At 45.1% G+C, this 23399-nt stretch overlaps 1 protein-coding gene across 4 annotated transcripts in view; it reads left to right on the plus strand.

The window, feature by feature from the left end:
- The window catches only part of TENT4A (terminal nucleotidyltransferase 4A), a 57911-nt gene that overhangs the window by 29162 nt on the left and 5350 nt on the right, over positions 1-23399 (plus strand). For 2 of the 4 annotated variants that reach the window (XM_064161225.1, XM_064161226.1), the window contains exons 8-11: positions 2618-2744; positions 11693-11793; positions 12072-12244; positions 18205-18363. In XM_064161225.1, coding sequence (XP_064017295.1) covers positions 2618-2744; positions 11693-11793; positions 12072-12244; positions 18205-18363 — 560 coding nt within the window. Of the gene's footprint in view, positions 1-2617; positions 2745-11692; positions 11794-12071; positions 12245-17719; positions 17777-18204; positions 18364-23399 lie in introns of all 4 variants that reach the window. The other 2 variants (XM_064161228.1, XM_064161227.1) reach the window with 2 other exon arrangements.

Below are 23399 nucleotides of genomic sequence, written 5' to 3' on the forward strand. Positions count from 1 at the left end.
GACAAGAAGGAAAGCAACACAAAAAACCTAGATTGAGGTAAGGAGTTTACTGAGATAATGCAGTGCAGAAAGTGTGCAGCACAGTGCAGAAACAGCAGCAGGAAGCAACCATAGAATGATTCCCCCCACCCCAAGTGCTCCAGCAGCCTCTAAGCACGCCGCAGAAAAGACCAACACCCCAAGCCTAGAAACAGCAACCAGAGCATGAAGCCTTTCATGTTAAAACTGAACTTCAAGCCTTGTGATGCTGTGCTCCAGTCAGCACTTTGATTTTGAAGATGGCATGAAGGCAACCTGGTATCGAATAATACATGTCAGCAGGTTCAACTCAAGCCATGACAGTGTCCTAGAACAGGGTGATGAGATGAAAACATTTCTCTTAGCAAGGTCCAAAGAAGGGAGTTTCTGTAGCTGCCTGTTTCTGTTTCTCAGCTGTATTTCTGTCCTGTCTTTGGCCTGCAGAAAGTGAAAACATTGCCTCTGGCCAGCCTGATCTAGGGTAGGGTGTCCCTGCCCGTGGCAAGGGGGTTGGAACTAGAAGATCCTTGTGGTGCCTTCCACCCTGGCTGATTCTATGATTGAGGAGAATTTCAAAGCTAGATTAAAAATTCAGGAAATCATTTCAAGCTAGCTTTGAAATTGGCAAGAGCTGTTGAGATTATTTGCTCTATCCTTAGTGGCTGCCCAAAGTTATTCATTGCAGGTTTTCAATATCTGCTATTTGTCATTAGAACCCACAAATAAGTGTGTATGTAAAACATGTGCACACATCAAAGCAGACAAATGCATTGAAGCTAGTGTCTGAAAGATCTCTTCTGGAAGGCTACCTGACAGTGGGAATACTGATAGTCAGTGCTGGGAATCTTAAACAGGCTTCTTCAGTGTTGAAGGGTTTTGGAGAGTGAGGACTGAAGTCACACACTGTTGTCATCAACTAATGTGTGTCTGAGGATGAAATCAGTGATTTTCTTTCAAAGGTGAGAGCATTTTGGTTGTGTGCTTTAACTGCTCTTGCTGTAGATTGTGACAAGGGGAGGCTTGGGTTTGTAAGATGTAATCTGCTAATACAAACAGTCCTTCAGAAGAAATATCTATTCAGGGCAGCAAATGCAAACATATGATCTATCTTCTTTATTATATTGCTTTCTGTGATGGTTTGGGTGTTACTTGCACCTCCCACTTTGGAAATCACCCAGACTAGAGTCAGCTGGACTGGAAGTTAAGGAATGAAGCTTTATATTTACAGCTTGGCACAATAGATAAGCAGATAATGACAGTATCTACAGCTATAGACAGAAATAGACAAGTTGAAAAGTAATACAGAAACACAACAGCCCTCCCAGAAACCTGAGTCCCCAGGAGGGGCTCCCAACCACCCTGCCACCTTCTTCCCACCCCTCTACCTTACCCTAGATCTTTGCCTTATGCCTAAGGTAGCTTGGAGGGTTGGCCAGGGGAGTTAGGAAGCAGATGGATTAGTCACACAGACGGCAGGTTAGGTTAGATAGAGGTGCAGCCTACGAAGCCCAGAGAGTGACTGTTATCTCTCTGTGTTCTTATTCTTATACATCTCAGCAGGCCTATGAGTGAAGTAGACATCACCACTGTTTCCTGTAATCTAGTTCTCACCAAAACATTCTAGCTGGGCTCAAACCAGCACTTTCTCTAAATTGGGTAGAGGCAGCTTCATACTGAATCAGAAGTTCTGCAAGTGGTACAGTTGCATAGGATGTGTTTATGCAGTCGTTGCCATGAGCAGGTGCAGAGTAAGGCAGGTCAGGCGTGCTGTGGCATGAGCTATCCTGCCTCTGCTCAAATCTGCTTCAGTCTGTAGTTTAGGAATGCAGTTGGAAGGAAGTTTTTATCGCTTTCCTAAGCAGAGTGGAGGCAGTGAATCTTTGGTATCTGCTGCCAAATAGATCTACAAAGACCCCAAAATGTTTCTTTTTGGTACTATTAGCCAGATCTTTCTTGGTGTCAAATGAGAGACAAATGCTTGTGTGTTATCAGTCGTACAGAAACTTTAGCATGTTCTTCACTGCTGAAGCTCCTCACACATGGCATTGGATTTGATGAGAGTTGTGCTGTAGATGTCATTCATGCTTGAAGAAGGGCAGTCAAGAAGTGCCACTGATGATCAAAAACCACACTGCTGTATGAGCTGCCAAAATCCTGTCATAGTTTTTGACAAACTGCTTTATCCTGGGGAGATGAATAATCTGCATGAGATGGTTTAGTGTTCTGGTTGATTAGGGGTTGGTGGAAGTATGCTTGGCTCTGTGGAGGTAATGTGGTTGCAGAAGTGGAATTTTAAGCTGAGTTTGGCCTGGGTGAAACATGATGTTCTTTAAGATCTCCATTTAGCTTCTCTCACACCCTGGTGTGCGTATATGTACTTAAAAACTGGTAAATTGAATGCATAACACTAAGTGTCATTCCTAAGCATGGTTTCTTTTGTTGAGATAGGCACAGGTAGTTCCTGATACAAGCAGGATGGGCTAACCAGTGTAAAGAGTCAAGCTTATATTGTTAAGGCTTCTGAGCTTTTAAGAATGAATGGTTTTCTGGTTACTCTGTTTAAAACAAAGCTGATCTGATGCCTGTCACATTATTGCAGGAAACGACGTTGGCAGAAGTTCTTACGGTGCCATGCAAGTGAAACAAGTTTTTGATTATGCCTACATTGTTCTTAGCCATGCAGTATCACCACTTGCAAGATCATATCCAAATAGAGATTCTGAGAGGTAATTAGTCCATTTTTTGAATATCCATTTGTTTGTGTAATCACTTGGGAGTGCTTGGGTCTAAATTGGTAAAAGGGATGCTGTTATTTATTAACTGTGTCTCTATTGACATCTAGTCAGAGATTGAGGCTGCCCGGTGGTTATGAGATCATAATACCTCAATGTGCAGCATTAAAATGAAGACAACATAAGGGATGAGTCCAGCACAAGGTTCTTAGTGTGGAAGGGAGCCAAAAGACAATTGGTCCTTCCTCAAACACTCTGCTTATAGCATCTCCAAAGAAGGTCCACTGATTTATTCTTTGCTTGTACTGTGGCAGAAAGAAATGTATAGGATAAAATTGATTGTTTAGACACAACTAGATGACAGAGCTAGAAATGTTCTTTGTTCTTTAATGCATGCTTCATAAGCTGTTTCAGAAAGATTTGCTATGCAAGTAAACTATTAAAAGAATCAGTTTGGTTTGGCCATAATAATGCCATAACTGCCATGAAAAGTAGCATGCGACTAAACATGTTGGTTTAATGCAGTTGTTACTGCCTTTCACTGCACAGCTAGTACTGTCTCAGCTCTCACCATGGCAAGGTTTCTGCTTTTTGAAAGGGCCATGAGGAAGTCAAAGCATTTCAGTCATGTTCTATTTTCATATATCTGCTCTAGCATATGTTGGTCTCACCTACAGTACAGGTTTGGTCTCGCTCAAAGGATGTCTCAAACCATTCAGAGACTATTCCAAACTCTAGTCAAGCTGTTCAGCATAAATATCACTCTAAGGTAAAATAGTTCTCCCATAGGAAGTTTACCACAAAGTGGATGCAGTCTTTCACTTGTGCATGTAAAAGTGACAGGATTTTAAGTGTGCCTGTAACTCTCTGGGTTTTCTGTGGTAATGAATTCATAAAGGTTGAGGCTGCACTTGTGCCTGTCATGGAGATTGTGACGGTTTGGGAGTCACCTACTCCCACCCCACCTCCTAGGAAATCACCCAGACTAGACTCAGCTGAGCTGGAAATTAAGGAATGAAGCTTTATATTTACAGCTTAGCACAATAGACAAGCAGATAGTTACAATATATACAGATTTGTGCAGAAATATGCAAGTTAAAGGTACTACAGAAACACAACAGCCCTCCCAGAAAACAAAGTCCCCAGGAGGGACTCCCAACCACCCTGCCACCTCCTTTCCACCCCTCTACCTTATCCCAGACTTTGCCTTATGTGCAAAGTGAGTTTGGAGGCTTAGCCAGAGTGGTTAGAAAACAGAAGGATCAGTTACACAGAAGCAGCCCAGGGAGAAAAGCACAGGCACCCACTGTGACAGACACACACACTCTGGCTCTCCTGCTGTCTTATCTGTGTTTTTATACATCCCAGCAAGCCTGTGAGTGAGTAGATATCACCATCATTTCCTTTTCACATCCTGTAACCTAATTTCCTTCATTAAAATATTCCAGCTGGCCTCAAACTAGCACAGCCATAGGAAGAGTGGTACATAGTGTTACACACTGACACTAGAGAGAGCTGGTTTAAGATAGATTAGAAGTTTATCAGTTGACAATTCTTATTCCTGAGTGAAACTGCATTTTTTACATAAGCATAGATAAGCAAAACTTCAGCATTTCTAAAGTTGTTCTGCCTCAGGTCCTGCCCTTCAGCAGCTTCTCTACAGTTCTCTAAAGGATGGAGTTATTCTCTTCTGAGCTACCTACAGACATCAAAAAGTGTATCTGTAGATGCATTTAGCAGAAGCCTCAGATGTCATCAATGCTTGCACTTCACATGTTCACTTCTTACTGTGTTTGGGAGCACACTTGAATTTTATCACAACTTCAGACCTGGGGAGAAGTCCCAGCAGCAGTGCTCAGGAGTCATGCATGTGACTTGCCTTTCTGCTACTTCTGGGCTGTTTGTGCCAGTGATGTCTCAGTCTTGGAACTCCTCATGCCAGTGGGTTGTCATTCTGTTAGAGGGAGTGCTGTTGCAAGAGGAACAGCATTGCAGAAAGCCCTGTATACATAGGGCCCACAGGTGGATGATGAGCTGTTTGCTAACAAGTTTGTTGCAGAACCTCAACAGCAGCTCATGTTTGTGCTCATTTTTTTTGTTAAACCTGATGTGCTTGAGCTATCCAAGTGGGTTTCACTTTCTTCTTCCACCTGTTTAGCAGAGTGGACATGGCTCTGTGTGAAGACTTCTGTGCTGGCCTGACTAAAGCCTTATCCATCCTGGAGCCCTTTGTCTTGATAGGCTTTTTCCCTTCTTCTAGGCTTGTGGTAGGCTAAGTTGTAAAGAGTGGGCTCCCTTTAAGACCAGTGACCAGCTCTGTGACATTTCACTAAAAGGATCATCAAAGACTAAATAAAGAGTACTTGGAAGGGTAGGAACTTGCAGGAGACTGAACTGCTCAGGCTGACTTAAATTGTTTTCAGTTTTGTCCTAAGTGGTATTAGCTTTCCCCAAAGTGGAATGATTTATTCTTGAGCTGCCTGATGGGCTTGAATTCATATCAGCTTGTTCCTAAACAAAATTCTGTGTACAGAGACTTATTTTGTAGGTGACAATCTCAGAAGGTGTCAAATCTGTGTTGGGTGATCATCATTACACCTTTTTTTCAGAGACAGTCCAACTCAAAAGAGCATAAAGCATAAGTTAAAGCTTTCCACCCAGCTGCTGCTTCTCTTTCCAGTGGTGGTGGTAGAAGTCAGATTTTGGTCCTTCAGCACAGGACATTTTCTTGTCTGTTCTGTGGTAATAATTCCTGCAGAACAGTAAGGGGTAGGTTGTCTTACCAGCATCTTCATTCAGCCTTCCAAATGTAACATCTGGAGTGTCATAAGAGTTGAAAGTTAAGTTAGATGAGGCCTGGGGAAACATGTTGTAGTGGGAGGTGTCCCTGTCTATGGTGGAGGGTTGGAACTGGATGATCTTTGAGGTCACTTCCAACCTAAATTATTCTATGTGGTGCAGCAGACAGGCTGGAGGGCAGAGATGCCATCCAGAGGAACCAGAACAGGCTGCAGAGGTGGGCACAAGCCAGCCTCATGAGGTTCAACAAGACCAAGTGCAAGGTCCTGCATCCGGGTTGGGGCAATCCCAAGCACCTCATTGCTGTCTACAACTACTTGAAGGGAGGCTGTAGCCAGGTGGGGTTGGGCTCATCTGCCAGGCAAGCAGCAACAGAACAAGGGGACACAGTCTCAAGTTGTGCAGGAGGAGGCCTAGGCTGGATGTTGGGAGGAAGTTGTTGGCAGAGAGAGTGATTGGCATTGGAATGGGCTGCCCAGGGAGGTGGTGGAGTCGCTGTCCCTGGAGGTGTTCAAGAAAAGCCTGGCTGGGGCACTTAGTGGTTGATTGTCTAGGGCTGGGTGCTAGGGTGGACTGGATGAGCTTGGAGATCTCTTCCAACTTGGTTGATTCTATGTTTAGTACTAGAATGACAGCTAAAAGGTGTCCCTGTGAACTGAGAGCTTGCAGTGTGTAGAAAGAGACTCTCCTGGGCTCATAAAATGCAGTTAAGTATGTAAACAGCTTATTACTGGTTTTATGAGATGATCTTAGGGAGGAACCTTAAAGGGACACCTTTCATAGCAGAGCTGATTTTATGAACGAGTTAACTGTTTATTTTCCACCACATCTTTCAACAGAGCATCTTTGAGGTATTGTGAGAGTGTCTCTAGAAATCTCAGAAACCCCAAAGTGTTGAATTTCTGTGAAGTGAAGATGGGGCAGATGAATGTTGTGTGCTCCTATGGAGTATTTTCTCTGTTGAAAACACATGGAGGCACAGATTTGTAAATGCTGCTCTCTTTTTTTTCTCTAACCCTGTAGATGTGCTTGAGCAAAATACAGAGGAAATGATAGAGTTTGAGAGCAGTGTCTCATCTGATTGCACTTGCTTCCTCTTTCTTTGCTGCAGTATTAAATGAATGGCACTAAAGCCTTAATCACTTCTCAGTTTTTATGTCTCTCAGTGATTAAATTTAGTTTTGGTGTGCCATCAACATAGCGTGGGCCTGCCTTTGAACTCCTGACCTGATGGCTTAGGGAATTTGCTCCTTTCACAGAGAAGGGATTCTCAGGCTCTGTATGTGCAACTCTGCCACAACCAGAGGTGTAGCAGGAGTTTCCCCCTTTACATTTGGTAGGCAGTTTTGCTCTGTCAATCACTCAGGCTGATAAAAATACCATCATTCTTTTTCCTTCTGATGTATGAAGGCCTGACTAGTTATGTGCTCCTGGGAATGTGCTCCTGAGCAGCTTCAGATTTGACAAACTCCTCCAGAAGATTTTTTACATTATTCAACCCGTATTAATTTTCTGGTTCTAAGCCCATGGCTTGTAGTATCATAGAATCAACCAGGTTGGAAGAGACCTCCAAGATCATCCAGTCCAACCTAGCACCCAGCCCTAGCCAATCAACCAGACCATGGCACTAAGTGCCTCATCCAGGCTTTGCTTCAACACCTCCAGGCACAGCCACTCCACCACCTCCCTGGGCAGCCCATTCCAATGCCAATCACTCTCTCTGGCAACAACTTCCTCCTAACATCCAGCCTAGACCCCCTTCAGCACAACTTGAGGCTGTGTCCCCTTGTTCTGTTGCTGGTTGCCTGGCAGAAGAGCCCAACCCCACCTGGCTACAACCTCCCTTCAAGTAGTTGTAGACAGCAATGAGGTCCCCCTGAGCCTCCTCTTCTGCAGGCTGCACACCCCCAGCCTCTCCCTCAGCCTCTCCTCCAGGCTGTGCTCCAGGCATCTGGGAGTAAAAGCTCCTATCTATTTGAAGGTTATTATCAGATGAGACTTCTCAGCTGCAAGGTTTCCTTCTGTGTCACAATGCTGAAGAGACTCATCCTATGTGAGTCCAGTACTGGCATTGGTGTCTTGAACTGCAGCTCCTGGGCCACAGCTGATTCTCTGCAGTCTTCATTGTCTCCTCTGGCTTAATTTCCACTTCAGAAACATGACCTGCATCAAGTATTTAAAGTGCCTGTACCTCATAGGAGTGTGCATTTGCACCAGTACAGGCTGGGAGGTGATCTGCTGGAGAGCAGCCCTGTGGAGAGGGACCTGGGAGTGCTGGGGGAGAGCATTCATGGCACAGCAATGTGCCCTGGTGGCCAAGAAGGCCAATGGATTCTTGGGCTGTGTTAAGAAGAGTGTGTCCAGCAGATCAAGGGAGGTTCTCCTGCCCCTCTACTCTGCCCTGCTGAGACCTCATCTTGAGCACTGCCTTCAGTTTTGGGCTCCTCAGTTGAAGAGGGACAGGGATCTGCTGGAGAGGATCCAGCAGAGAGCTACAAGGATGATGAGGGGACTGGAGCATTGTCTGATGAGGAGAGGCTGAGGGACCTGGGACTGTTTAATGTGGAGAAGAGAAGACTGAGAGGGGATTTAATAAATGTCTATAAACATCTGAGGGCTGGGGGTCAGGAGGAGGGCACAGGCTCTGCTCACTGCTCCCTGGGATAGGACAAGCAGCAATGGGTGTAAGCTGCAGCACAGGAGGTTCCAGCTCAGCACAAGGGGAAACTTCTTGCCTGGAAGGGTCCCAGAGCACTGGCACAGGCTGCCCAGAGAGGCTGTGGAGTCTCCTTCTCTGGAGCCTTTCAAGGCCTGTCTGGATGTGTTCCTGTGTGATCTGCGTTAGAGAGTAGTGTCCTGCTCTGGCAGGGGGTTGGACTCGATCATCACTTTGGGTCCCTTCCAACTCCTGACATCTTGTGAGCCTATGATTTACAAAACACTTTACTGTTTTATTTATTCCTTTCTTAATCTGCTCTACTTGATTATCCAGCTGTGGTTTCCAAAGAATTACCTGTTGTAACTCAGATCTTTCTGTGTTGAGTGGTGACAGTTGTGCTGTTAATTCTGCATGTGAAATTCAAGGGTTTACTTTGGAACACACATCCTTTTATCTACATGTATAGAACAGTGGACACCATTCTGTCTGTGCAGCCCTGATGCAGCTATTTGACTTCTAACTTAGATGCTGTTTCACTCAATAGTTACTTAACATGCTGGACTGCCTTTTTCCGTGCTGTCAGTGTGATGTCTCTTTAAAGATGGAAGACTGAACATGGCACAGGTGGAGTTTAGTCTTGCATGAAATAGTAGACCTGAAGCCAGTAGGAGAATCATAGAATCGTTGAATCAAGCAGGTTGGAAGAGACCTCCAAGCTCATCCAGTCCAACCTAGCACCCAGCCCTGTCCAGTCAACCAGACCATGGCACTAAGTGCCTCAGCCAGGCTTGGCTTCAGCACCTCCAGGGACAGTGACTCCACCACCTCCCTGGGCAGCCCATTCCAATGCCAATCACTCTCTCTGCCAACAACTTCCTCCTAACATCCAGCCTAGGCCTCCCCCAGCACAACTTCAGACTGTTTCCCCTTGTTCTGTTGCTGGGTGCCTGGCAGAAGAGACCAACCCCACCTGGCTACAACCTCCCTTCAGGTAGTTGTAGACAGCAATGAGGTCCCCCCTGGGCCTCCTCTTCTGCAGGCTGCACACCCCCAGCTCCCTCAGCCTCTCCTCACAGGGCTGTGCTCCAGGCCCCTCGTCAGCTTTGTCACCCTTCTCTGGACACCTTACAGCACCTCAACTTCTCTTTTGAATTGAAGAGCCCAGAACTGGACACAGTACTCAAGGTGTGGCCTGAGCAGTGCTGAGTACAGGGGCAGAAGAACCTCCCTTGTCCTGCTGGCCACATTATTCCTGAGCCAGCCCAGGATGCCATTGGCTCTGCTGCCCACCTGGGCACACTGCTGCCTCATCTTCAGCTTCTCTCTACTAGCACCCCCAGGGCCCTCTCTGCCTGCCTGCTCTCAGCCACTCTGGCCCCAGCCTGCAGTGCTGCTTAGGGTTGTTGTGGCCAAAGTGCAGAACCTGCCCTTGGCCTTGTTCGGTCTCATCCCATTGACCTCTGCCCACCCATTCAGTCTAAGTCCTTCTGCAGGGGACCTTCCAACAGCTCCACACCTGCTCCTAGCTTGGTGTCAGCTGCAAACTTACTGATGCTGGACTCAGTCCCCTTGCCCATTGTAGAATTACTGCTCCATTAAAATGTCTTACTATGAAATGACCTAATAAGACTGAATGCATTTAGGCTATGTATGGCCTCCCTTCCCATTATACAGCTAAACCAAAAGAAAGTTCTCCTACATGTACAGTATACCATTGTGATATGAAATACAAAATAAGCTTTATTATATCTATTGGAAGATTTTTTTCCAGCTAAAATAATGTCACTCTTCAGGCCTTTCAGTATCTGAAGGGGGCCTACAAAAAGAGACTGGGGAGGGAGTGTTTAGGATGTTAGGTAGTGACAGGACTAAGGGGAATGGATCAAAGCTGGAGGTGAGGAGATCCAGAGTGGATGTGAGGAGGAAGTTCTTCATCATGAGAGCCTTGAAAGTGTTGCCCAGGGAGGTGGTTGAGGCCCCATCCCTAGAGGTGTTTCAGGCCAGGTTGGATGAGGCTGTGACCAGCCTGCTCTAGGGTAGGGTGTCCCTGCCCGTGGCAGGGGGTTTGGAATTAGATGATCCTTGTGGGCCCTTCCAACCCTGACTGATTGTATGATAACTTTTTGTACAATACTCTGTGCTTCATGTATCTTAAGCATGGAGTTCATAGTTGGTGTTTAGCCAACTGGACCCTGGTGAAAGGAAAGCCTGAAAGTTTAGCTCTCAAACAGGGAGGTGACTTCTGCTGGTTGATAACTGATCAGTGTTCAGAAGGACCAGGTAGGCTTTTATTTTGCACCACTTAATGTTATGAATTTTGTTCAGTTCTAACTTCATTCTGGTTTTGGAGCCAGTCTGGTTTTAGTTCCTTTACAATTGGAGATGTTACACCTTTGAAGCTGTCTTGTAAATCTGTAAGCAGGAACTAGTGAAGGTCTATCTCCAGCATGGGGGTCGACCAGAGGGGCTAGGTGCATCACTTAACTGAGGAAGGAAAAATGGTTTCTGTGCAGAGGAGTGCAAGAACCTGTCAGTTGTTGGGGCTGTTGGTCAACAGCCATCTGAGGATGAGCCAGGGTGTGCCCAGGTGGCCAAAGCCACCAGCATCCTGGCCTGGATCAGCAGTGGTGTGACCAGCAGAATGAGGGCAGGAATTGTCTGCCTCAGCACCATACTCAGTGCTGTATCAGTACTCAGCACTGGTGAGGCCACATCTTGAGGGCTGTTTTCAGTTTTGGGGCCCTCAGTCCAAAAAAGGTATTGATGTGCTGGAGTGAGTGCAGAGAGGGGCAACAAAGCTGGTGAAGGGACTGGAGAGCAGGTCTGCTGAGGAGCAGCTGAGGGAACTGGGGTTATTCAGTGGGGAGAAAAGGAGACCTCATTGCTCTCTGTGACTCCCTGAAAGGAGCTTGGAACCAGGTAGGTGTTGATTTCTTCTCCCTATTAACAAGTGATAGGATGAGAGAAAACAGCCTCAAATTGCACCAGGTTGGACATTAGAAGAAACTTCTTGGCTGAAAGGGTTCTCAAGCACTCTCACAGGCTGCCCAGTGAGGTGGTTGAATCTCTGTGCCTGGAGATGTGTCAAAGAGGCAGAGATGTGCTGCTGGGGGACATGGTTTAGCACTGCACTTGGTTGGACTGGATGATGTTTAAGGTCTTTTCCAACCCAAACAATTCTGTGATTCTGTGATTTGTCAAGTATAGTGCATCTGTGTGTACATCCTTGATAGATACAAAGTGAAAATGTCCTTGATGCCTCAGTGCTTGCCTGTTAGTATGGTAGAAGATAAGTAACATACTACCTTAAAAACTAATGCTTCACTGGGTTCAATTGTGCACTAAAGAAATGAAAGCTCAAATGGATTATTTGTTTAGGGGTCTCTTAAACTGATTTTTAGCATAATATGATTGCTTGTTGAATTTGTTTGCAAATATGTAACCAACCATCTTTGTTTAATATTTAATTGAAAAATTTTTTTAGCACATTAGGTAGAATCATCAAAGTGACCCAAGAAGTGATTGACTACAGGGCCTGGATTAAAAAGAAGTGGGGGAGCAAAATTAATATATCACCTGAACTTGGTAGGTATAGCAGGAATCTTTGGAACCAGCTTAAATATATTTTCTTTTCTTGAATTTGCTGTAACTCAAAATACTGAATGCCTTGAAATGAAGCACGTTCAGATCTGTAGGGGAAAAAAAAACCCACACCACAAAGGAATTTGTGACTTTCTAACCCAAGGCTAGTTTTCTGAGTCTGCTTTTCAATTAGCTCGTTAAACTGGAGCTGCTCTTCAACTTCAAGGCCCCTATGTTTGTGTTCTGTGCTCTTAAATGATGCTTATGTTTTCTGTTAACAGATAATAGGTTGAAAATAAGAGACAAGCTAGCTCCGTGCAATGGAGAGCAGCAGCAGAACAGGGACTCGGAAGCGTCTTACAACCAACGCTTGACTTTGTCATTGGCTGGCACACAGCAGCTGTCCTCTGGTTCTTCTGCCTCTTCTGTGTCATCACTCTCCAGCAGTGACATTGTAAGCTCTTCTTTTTTTAATAAGTTAAGCCAGTAAGAATCAGAATTTACCATACTCAAAGTCTCAACTAATGTAACAGCAGCTCATGTGATACTACCCCTAAGCTGGTAGAGCAAACTCATTGCTTCTCCTGCTCAGAAGAGTTACTAAAATCCATTTTTTTTTCCATGAAATGGGTCTCAATTACAGCCTAAATCTTTGGTACTCTTTGAGGTAGTTGTCAGATGTAATAAAGTGTAAAAACCCAACTTAACAGTAGCCAATTAAGTAGAACAGTAGAAGGAGATTTTCAGAGATCTTGCCATCAAGTGAAATTTCCCTTTGGCAAGTTCTAGTCCTTTTTCCCCATGCCTCAAATTTAGCATGGGCATCACATGCTGTGAAGGTGAATAATACACCTTACTCTTTCAGCCAAGAAGCAGTCAGTTCATCTTTTAATGGTAATAAGACCCCCATGTGAAGTTCTACTGTTTAAAAGTGTGATTTGAAAGGAATTGCAGGACTGTATTGTAACTTCCTGGAAGAGGAAGATTATAGAATCATAGAATCAACCAGGTTGGAAGAGACCTCCAAGATCATCCAGTCCAACCTAGCACCCAGCCCTGGCCAATCAACCAGACCATGGCACTAAGTGCCTCAGCCAGGCTTGGCTTCAACACCTCCAGGCACAGCCACTCCACCACCTCCCTGGGCAGCCCATTCCAATGCCAATCACTCTCTCTGGCAACAACTTCCTCCTAACATCCAGCCTATACTTGCCTGCTGCCCTGACAAAAAGGCAGTGTGCATTCTTTACTTAGACTTAGCAGGTAAGTTGCAAAATACTATGAATTGCCACATGATCCAACAGTTGTTGAAGCTGCTAATGGAAGATGTTTTGAGAATATCTTTGCTGTCGAGTGCAAAGTGAGTTTCTGCTTTATGGAAGCAAGAGTCAAACTGGTCCACAACAGAAAAGAAGCTTCTGGTGTTAGAAAAATCTCACTTTAACCTTGCTACTGAGTTATGTGATTATGAGAATTTGACACCAGATTAAATTAGCTATGCTTGCCTCCAGCTCTTTGCTTGTTCTGACTAGTTCCAGATGTCAGTCTGAGAACCTAATTCATCTTGAAAAATGTCTTGGTTTGTTTTCCTGGGTGCTTTTTTGTTCTGGCCCTGCACTCTGTAGCTGGTAACCTGGATTTTTTTCTGTTTGCTTAAGATTGGAAAGCTGTTTATTATCTCAGGAAGTAGTAGAGTAGTGCTGAAGAGCATCTCCTGTGAAAAGTAATCCTAGGTGTCTTGCAGCCTCTCCTCACAGGGCTGTGTTCCAGGCCCCTCACCAGCTTTGTCTCCTTTCTCTGGACATGCCTCAGTATCTCAACATCTCTCGTGATTTGAGAAGCCCAGAGCTGGACACAGCACTCAAGATGTGCCCTGAGCAGTGTTGAGTACAGGTCCAGAATAATCTCCCTTGTCCTGATGCCCACACTGCTCCTAATCCAGGCCAGGATGCCATTGGCTCTGCTGCCCAACCTGGGCACACTGCTGGCTCATCTTCAGCTACCGTCTACCAGCATCCCCAAGTCCCACTCTGCCTGACTGCTCTCAGCCACTCTGTCCCCAGCCTGTAGTGCTGCTTGGGGTTGTTGTGGCCAAAGTGTAGAACCCTGCACTTGGCCTTGTTCAATCTCATCCCATTGCCCCCTGCCCACCCATCCAGCCTGGCCAGGTCAATTTGCATGGTTGTGTAATTTGGTGCTTAACTGGGTACACACTAGCTTGAAATATTATTGTACTCTTAACAATATAAACCAATTGAGAGCCTCTTAAATGAATGTTTCAGAGGTGACAAAGGGAATTGGAAGTGGCACACTCCTGGAGCATTTTATATAAGATAGCTTACCTTCAATACAGTGAGTGTTGATGGAACATGAAATAAGCCTGCAGTCAGGCCTGGCAGTATATAACAAAGTGAGGCTCAAGGGGTATTGTGCTTGTTTAATCTTGGTGGGTAACTAATCAGGTTACCTTTTAATTGTCTCTCTGTAAAAGGTACACAAATGTTGTAGGAGTATGCACATTTTTCAGCTCGCATGTGCATCCTGCATCTCTTTCACTTTTCCCCTCCTGTAAGCACAGTGACCAAGATATTTTCCTGTTGTAATGCATTTGACCTCAAGGCAGAAAAATCAGCCAGTTGCATCTTACTTGAGGTTGTTTTGTGCTGTTTACAGGCAGGTAAATGGAAATGGTGTAAATGCACTGAAACAAATTTTCTACTTGTAGCATCCCATAGAATTACAAACTTTGTTTTCTTGAATTCTCATTTATTTAGACCATAGTTTAAAGTTATGGCTCCACCTACTAAAAAGTGAAATAGGACAAGCAGATATGAAGAAAATGAGATGGAGAGGTGTAATCCATGAATCCACCTCTTGTCAGAGAGAAGTAGGGTGGGGTTAAAACCTGTTAAGGAAGAGTGTGCATTTAAGTTCTGCTCCTGCATGTGGGCTCAAACTGTGAGAAGATTTCTGGTGTTGCTGTATGTTCCAGGGAGCATTGCTTAAAGGTTTTGCTAAGCTACTCCAGTTCTTGTGGGGAATATTCCTGTTCACTACCTACTCCTGCTTTTCTGTACTGGTCTTCAGCTAATCCTGTGGTGAGCTGATGCAGAAGGTCAAGCTAGTAAAATGAGGAAATGACTATTTCTGTGGTTCACTTCTAAATTAGCTGAGTGTCAGATGCTGATGGGTAAGGCTAGAATGGGGAAAGCAGCCTGAGGGGCAGCAGTTTTCTGTTCAATCACTTCACTTGTGAGAAAGGAGAAGAGCAAATGGAGAAAAATGTTTAAAGTGTTAACTACAAACACCAATTTCCTCAGTGTTTTCAGTTCTTTGCTTTTAAAGGTGCAGCACAATTTTTACTGGAGTGGTTGTTCATTCACCCTTCATCTCCTGAATGTTGTTGGAAAGAGGGAAAATGTTTTAATAAGAGGAATTTGGAGAATGGAAACAATAAGATCTTTTTTGTCAAGGCCTCCATAGTTTGTTCTTGGCAGGTGGAAAGTGCAAGGCAAGAGCCCAAATCTGTCACATCAGCAAGAAACTTGCATTCTGCTTAAGTTCTGATTTATGAGTGCTGACTTCTATGATAATTAAACTCTTTTATAGCCCTGAGCCAAATAGACTGAGATAATCTCCTTAGGTTACTCTAGCTTTAAAAAAACAGCCCAAACTGTCTTGGAAATAGAAAGTTCCAAAAATGGTAGCTGTTATCAGTCAACTGAAACCTCCCCCAATGACATTCTGAAACAAAGCAGAGAGCAGCACTTCTTCACACATGACCATGGAAAGGAAGCTTACCAGTGTCATTAAATGCACATATATCAGTAGAGCTTACCTTGTGTCTGAAAACTTGAGTTGTTAATGCAATTGAAATAAGTGGTGTACCTAGTTAGCAAGGAGCTTCTGGGGAGAGTAAATAATCTCTTGCTGGTGAGCTCCTGGTGTGTTTTGTAATGGGATATGCGTTTTGGTGATTTCTGATGTCAGGAAGGTACTTTTGGATTGGAGAATTGGTTCAGTTCCTCATCCTCCACGTGGCTACAGCGTTTCACTCTTTGTCTAGGCAGAAGGCTAGGGGATCTCATTTTGCAAGCCACATTTGCAGTTAGTTGAAGGTCATCAGTAGCACTTGAGTTTCTACATCTTTTCTGTAACTGATCTCCTTTCCCATGTTAAGATAAATTAGAGTCCTTAGTAATCAAGACTATGAATAGTAGAAATCTCCCTTCCAGATACTTAGGTCTTCCTCAGAAAGCTGAAGCCAGTTAAAAGAGGGTATTGTAAACTGGAAACATCTCAGTAGGTTAAACCTGTATCTTTCAGTCTCTTTGTTTCTTGAAGCATCTCTTCACAAGACCCATTCCTTACAGGACGTGGGACTATGTATGATTTGTATTTGCAATAGCAGTGTTCCAGAGATCAGGAACTTACCTTGACTCATTGTACAGTCATTGGAGCCTCATCCCTAGATGCTAAAATCAATTAAGGGATGTTGCCTCCTTAATTTACATTCAGCCTTTTACAGTGTAGCCCTTAACGCAGTAAGGATCAGAACTGTTGTCATCTGGAGATGCACCTTAGGTGTCATAGAATCAACCAGGTTGGAAGAGACCTCCAAGATCATCCAGACCAACCTAGCACTCAGCCCTGTGTAGACCATGGCACTAATTTCTTGTTCCTCTTCTTCAAAATATTTTCCTAGACAACCTGTCCTCTAACCAAAAAAAGTCTGATGTTGAAAACAAAGTCATTTAAGGACAAGCAGTGTAGTGCTAGAAGTCTATTTAAAGCTTGCTGGGTTTAAATGAAGGGGTTTTGCTTCCAGGTAATTAATCTTCAGAGAATGAGCAATAAAACATTTCAATCATGATTTTAACAGTAAAGATCCGTGATGATGTGAGCCAAAAATGTCTTTTAATATGGTAACTTCTTTCAATTGGCCGAGCCCCATCTCTAGCTGTACTTTGAGCCAGATGGCTGGGAATGGAAAAAGCACTTGCAGTCTGTGTGATGGTTTCAGAGTTACCCACCCCCCACGCACTTAGGAGAGTGATCCAGACTAGACTCAGCCAGCTGAAAGTTAAAGAATGAAGCTATATTTGCAGCTTAGCATAATATACAAGCAGATATACACAGATGTATACAGTTAGATACAAGTTAAAAGTAATACAGAAACCAGTACCCCTCACAGAAACAGCCCAGGAGGACTCAACCCAATCCCCCCTTCCCCCTCCCTCTTTCCCTCCCTTCAGATATAACCAGATCAACCCATGTGTATCTCACATGATAAATCTGGAGATCTGAGGTGAGAGGTCAAAAAAAGATGCCAAGGAGGTTAGAGGAGAAAGGGTTAGGTCAGATTAGAGTTAAGGCAGAGGCAGCCACAGAGACCAGACTGCCAGAAAGAAGGCACAGCCAGAAGTGAGAGCTGAGCAGTGTGTGAGCAGTGAGTGCCTTACCTATATTTTGACCAGTTGTGTTTCTCAGCAGAAGAATGGCTGATACAGGGCACAGGTTGGTTTCTTTCTTTTCACAGCTAAAGATTTAATTTCTCTCAGTAAAATATTCCAATTAGTCTGGGATAAAGTATAGTTGGGTGTTTTTATGTTTCAGTAGTTCCTATGCATCTTTGCTTGCCTCCTTGGTCGTTGTCTAAGTCTTCCAAGCACATCATCACTATGCTTTATGGTACGTTGTGATTGTTGCTGGTGAGACTGGAAGTAGGGCAAATAGTAAGCAGAATCCCCAGTTCATTGCAGCTTTTTTTACCCTGTGCTCCTACCTCCATCTCGCTTCCCTGGCAGAATTGTCACTCAGATTTCTGGTGGGAAGGGAGGGAAACAGGACTCCTAGCTAGCAGTGAGGTGGGTGACTGGTGCACAAATAGTAGTCTTGACTGGCAGACCATCTCCTTGTTTCTTGGTAGGTGCAGCCCTAATTTTGCTGTTGCTGGGTAGAATGGGAGAAGACTATAACAATTACAGTGAGTAACTTTGCTGTACTGGTGTTATGCACACTCTTCAGAGGACTGATTTATGTCATGGCACCTAAAATGCTAGTCCTTGGATCACTAACAGTATTGCTGTTCTTGTTCTGTTGTTTTCCCAAAAGCAGTTCCCATCTTTTAATTCAAATTGGGTAGCTATAGATTGCACTAACTGGAACTGACCTCTGATTGCCATAGGCTTGTTGACATTGTCTCCTTGATGCAGGTTCAATTGAACTTTTGCTGGATGTGTAAAATAAACCCAGTGCTGGCTTGAGTTTTATGTTTTACCATTGGGAAGAAAACCCCAGTCACCTTAGAGTGTTCACACGAGTTGGTATGGGGGTGCATTTTCACGTGCTAGCCTGTATAAACTGTACTTTCTGTAAAGTTGCTTTTCTTTTCCCCTTTTTCTCTGCCAAAAGGATTCTGATACTCCACCTTGCACAGCTCCTAATGTTTACCAGTTCAGTCTGCAAGCAGCGACTCAGCTTATGGCCACTTTACCACCCGCATTGCCTATGCCAAGGGGTAAACCCCAATCTGCGCCTACGAGAACCTTGCTAATGGCCGCCAGTAATCAGGTATGAGCCAACTAAGTGGAGCAACTTTGCAACAAGAAAGCTATCAAATAGGAGGTGTAGCTCGTTTGCGCTGTGCTCTCTGCTACTTTGAGGCTAGCTGGAGTGTTTTAGTGAGAGATTAGATGCTAGGCTGTGAAAAGGAAACAGTGGTGATGTCTGCTGCACTCGTAGGCTTGCTGAGATGTGTAAAAACAAGAACACAAAACACAGATAAGGCAGTGAGTCACTGCTGCAGCTGGTGCCTGTACTTTTCTTCCTACCCTGCTTTCTGTGTAGCTAATCCTTCTGCTTTCTAACCCCTCGGCAGATCCTCCAAACTCCTTGCATGTAAAGCAAAGTCTGGGATAAGGTAGAGGGGTGGAAAGGAGGTGGAAGGTGGTTGGGAGCCCCTCCTGGGGACTCTGCTTTCTGGGAGGGCTGTTGTGTTTCTGTATTACTTTTTACCTTGTGTATTTCTGTCTATAGCTGTAAACACTGCAACTATCTGCTTGTATCTTGTGCTAAGCTGTAAATATAAAGCTTCATTTCCTTAACTTCTTGATCAGTTGGGTCTAGTCTGGGTGGTTTCATAACAGTGGAGGGGTGAGTAACACCCAAACTGTCACAGCTGTCAGTCTGAAAACCTTTGAAGGTGACATTCATACAGCATGTGCTAAGCTTCATGTAATCCAAGTTATCCATGGGGAGAACGGTGGGAAAGGGGTTGGCGATTGAGATGTATCTGAATATCAGAGCCCTTCCACAGAAAGCTGCCTCCCAGAAAGAAGTTGAAGGGAGGGTGTCAGATGCCTGACTCCTGAAGTGGTATTTGGGACTTCTGATGCCGAACTGCTGGCAGATCTTTAGGCTATTTAACTTCCCCTTCTTAAGATAGAAACTTCACGTAGGTGGTGTGTCTGTGAGCTAGGCTTTGAGTTTGAAGAGATAGTTCTGACCTGCCTTGGCTTCTTTAGCTGTCTTGATTTTTAATGATTAGAGTAGATGACAAGTGCCTGCACATGTAATTTCTCTATCTCTAAAACGTATTGTAGGAGCAGCAGGTTGTGTACAAGAATTTCTACCAAAATATTTCATGTGCTGCAGGTAAATGTAGAGGGCACCTCTGTGTTACCCAACCAGCCCCAAGTACTTTAGCTAATGTATCTCTTGAACAAAAGAAAGAAGAATAGACTCATTGGATCAAGCAGGTTGGAAGAGACCTCCAAGATCACCCAGTCCAACCTAGTGCCCAGCCCTGTCCAGTCAACCAGACCATGGCACTAAGTGCCTCAGCCAGGCTTTGCTTGAACACCTCCAGGGATAGCAACTCCATCACGTCCCTGGGCAGCCCATTCCAATGCCAATCACTCTCTCTGCCAACAACTTCCTCCTAACATCCAGCCTAGGCCTCCCCCAGCACAACTTCAGACTGTTTCCCCTTGTTCTGTTGCTGGGTGCCTGGCAGAAGAGCCCAACCCCACCTGGCTACAACCTCCCTTCAGGTAGTTGTAGGCAGCAATGAGGTCCCCCCTGAGCCTTCTTTTCTCCAGGCTGCACACCCCCAGCTCCCTCAGCCTTTCCTCACAGGGCTGTGCTCCAGGCCCCTCACCAGCTTCATCACTCTTCTCTGGACATGTTCCAGTATCTCAACATCTTTCTTGAGCTGGGGAGCCCAAAACTGGGCACAGCACTCAAGCTGTGGCCTGAGCAATGTTGAGTACAGGGGAAGAATGACCTCCCTTGTCCTGCTGGCCACACTGTTCCTCCTTCTTCCAATTCTCTATCATCTGCAACTGTGCTGAGGGTCCCTTCTCCCACCACCCAGGTCATTAACTTTTTATTCAGCCTGTGAGTTTGGTTTATTTATCTGGAAATGATAACTGCCACTTACTGCAGAATTAAAATAAGGAAACCTGTTATTTTGGAAATTGGAGCTTCTGCATGAGCAATTTCCACCTGGACAAGCATTTTCAGTATGCAGTAATATCAGCATTGAGTTAGGATATATTACAGTTCTATGCCCAAATTCTTCCTTGTTACTTCACAGATGCTTGTTTTAGGCACTTCACTGAGATGCCTTTCACTTTTTCATCTGTACCAGGATGTTTTCCCTTGGCACACTGCATGTGTTTCACTCTTTCCTTGCAGGCAAGCTAGCATGGAAGGGGCACCAGCTTTTGAAAGCTCTCCCTAATTAACCCTGCAATCCTCAGTCTGCAAAGTACTGCTTGTATCTTAAGGTGTGCCTTCTCCTTTCATCTTCTGAGTTGCTACACAGATTCCTACCCTCTTCTTCCTCCTTTTTCCCATCTTTCCCTACTGCCAAATCATACCTAGGCAAAAGCAGCTCATCTGTGCAGGGAGTGTTTTCTGGTGGTGAGAAGCTGTTAGAGCAAGGAGTTTCTCCTTCAGGGTCTGCAATTGAGTATTCACATACTACTAATAGACAATCTGAAACTTCTGAGGCTTGTTTTAAGTGGGGGAGTTATTTTAAGTCTAGCTTACTACTTTCCTTAACTCTGCTTTTCTGAAGCCTAACTTGATCAAAACTAGAGGATTTCAGTTCCAAGGCATGCAGTTGTTAGTACAGAACAAGTTGGCATCTGGAGTTGTGAAAGAGGCAATGTGTTTCATGAATTTTGGATCTGAGTTGGAAACCTGAATCTTGGAAAACAACTGCTTTGTAGCTCTCTTTGCTCCTGGCTTCCTGTTACTTGGCTGCCCTTTCCAGTACTTGGTAACTGCTTTTTAAGTAGTTTCTGCAGTACTTATATATGTAAAATTGGGAATGTTTTTGTGGCCGTTGTTTGGCAAAGATGTGCCTCTGAGATTGGTGTTAAGTCAGAGGAATTCCTTGCAATTTACACTTCAGAAATGGGATGATGGCTTTTCTGCCTTCAATTTGTCAAAGCTTATGCGTTGTGAAGTGGAAATGTTATTTGTTGAGAAAGATTATGGCCAAGTCAGGAACAGGAAATTAAATCATTCTACCCAGAATACTGTAAATGTCTCCTTCAGTTTGCAACTTCTGGGAGCATGGATTAGCTACAGTAGGTTGACTTTCCTTTTGCAGCTGATGTAACTTAAGACTATGCTACTTTAATTCATAGAATCATAGGATCAGTCAGGATTGGAAGGGACCACAAAGATTGTCTAGTTCCAACCCCCCTGCCGTGCCTTGGGACACCCTACCCTCATCCAGCCTGGCCTTAAACACCTCCAGCCATCGAGCCTCAACCACCTCCCTGGGCAACCCATTCCAGCCTCTCACCACTCTCATGGTGAGCATCTTCCTCCTCACCTCCACTCTGAATCTCCCCACCTCCAGCTTTTCTCCATTCCCCCCAGTCCTGTCACTCCCTGAGAGCCTAAAAAGTCCCTCCACAGCATTTTTGTAGATCCTTTTCAGATCCTGGAAGGCCACAAGAAGGTCACCTGGGAGCCTCCTCTTCTCCAGCCTGCACAGCCCCAACTCTTTCAGGCTGTGCTCACAGCAGATCTGCTGCAGCCTCTGATCATCCTCCTGGCCCTGCTCTGGACACTCTCCAGCATCTCCACAGCCCTCTTGTCCCAGGGGCTCCAGAGCTGGATGCAGCACTCCGGGTGGGCTCTCAGCAGAGCAGAGGAGAGGGGGAGAATCACCTCCCTGGCCCTGCTGGCCACACTTCTGCTGCTGCAGCCTAGGATATAAGGTGTGCATGAGTCAGTCATTCTTGCTCAATAATACTGGAGAGGGGTGCAGGAGAATTCTTGCTCAAAGTGCTCCCCCAGTCTTTCTGGCTACTCATCTCCCTGCTTGCATATCTCCTCCTAATGTAATATGTACTACAGGCTTGGCAGGAATGAGCTCACAGGTGGTCCCATCCCTCCTGCTGTGAGCCCTACCAATGGTCAAGAGCTTTGTGGAGCTCACCATGCGGTAGGGAGAACTGGTGGAATTTGCTGAACTGTGCAGAGTTGGCTGCAGAGAGTTTCCTAGACCTCATTTTACTAGCTCAAGGGGACTCCTATCCTGATAGACTTGACCACCTGAAAGCCTTTTTCCTGACAGCAAATGGTGTTTCATATTCAAAAAGTCTGCAGAACTCATTTGTCTGTGTAGTGTCTTCAGCCTTTTGCTGTCAGTTTTCTCCACCTCAGTTTAGCTTGGAAGCTGTAGCTAGGAGTCCAATACTAGCCTCAAAGGCAGGAGGTGCCAATGCCATTTTGAACAGCTTGCAGCTGTCTAGCCAAATTCTTTGCTCTTAGTTTCCTCATGCTTTATATATATTTTTAAACAGCTGTGCTGTGATTACCAATTCTATTTTCATAGTGCATGACTAATGAAAGAATTTCCAGGTAGTTCAGGAAGCAATTAAGCTCCTGATACAGGTCTGTGGGCTTTTGTGACCATCATACTAATTTTTCCAAGGTAATTTTCTTCTACTTTGCTGACAAGCAGTTTGAAATTGGAGTTGGGAGAGCAGAACAATTAATGCCCTCTGTAATAAGCAGGAAAACAAATACTGGCATGTGAGGAGGAAGTTCTTCTCCATGAGACTGGTGAGAGGCTGGAATGGGTTGCCCAGAGAGGAGATTAAGGCCCCATGCCTGGAGGTGTTTAAGGCCAGGCGGGACGAGGCTCTGTCCAGCCTGATCTAGGGTAGGGTGTCCCTGCCCTGTTCCAGGCTCCTCACCACCTTTGTTTCCCTTCTCTGGACACATTCCAGTATCTCAGCATCTCTCTTGAATTGAGGAGCCCAGAACTGAACCTAGGCCTGTGAGGAAAGGCTGAGGGAGCTGGGGGTGTGCAGCCTGCAGAAAAGGAGACTCAGGGGAGATCTCAATGCTGTCTACAACTGCCTGAAGGGAGGTTGTAGCCAGGTGGGGTTGGTCTCTTCTGCCAGGCAACCAGCAACAGAACAAGAGACACAGGCTCAAGTTGTGCTGGGGAAGGTATAGGCTGGATTAACATTAAGTTGTTGTCAGAGAGAGTGATTGGCATTGGAATGGGCTGCCCAGGGAGGTGGTGGAGTCGCTGTGCCTGGAGGTGTTGAAGCAAAGCCTGGATGAGGCAC

This window comes from Pogoniulus pusillus, chromosome 21 (assembly GCF_015220805.1).
Source record: "Pogoniulus pusillus isolate bPogPus1 chromosome 21, bPogPus1.pri, whole genome shotgun sequence".
In the NCBI taxonomy this organism is placed as follows: domain Eukaryota; kingdom Metazoa; phylum Chordata; class Aves; order Piciformes; family Lybiidae; genus Pogoniulus; species Pogoniulus pusillus.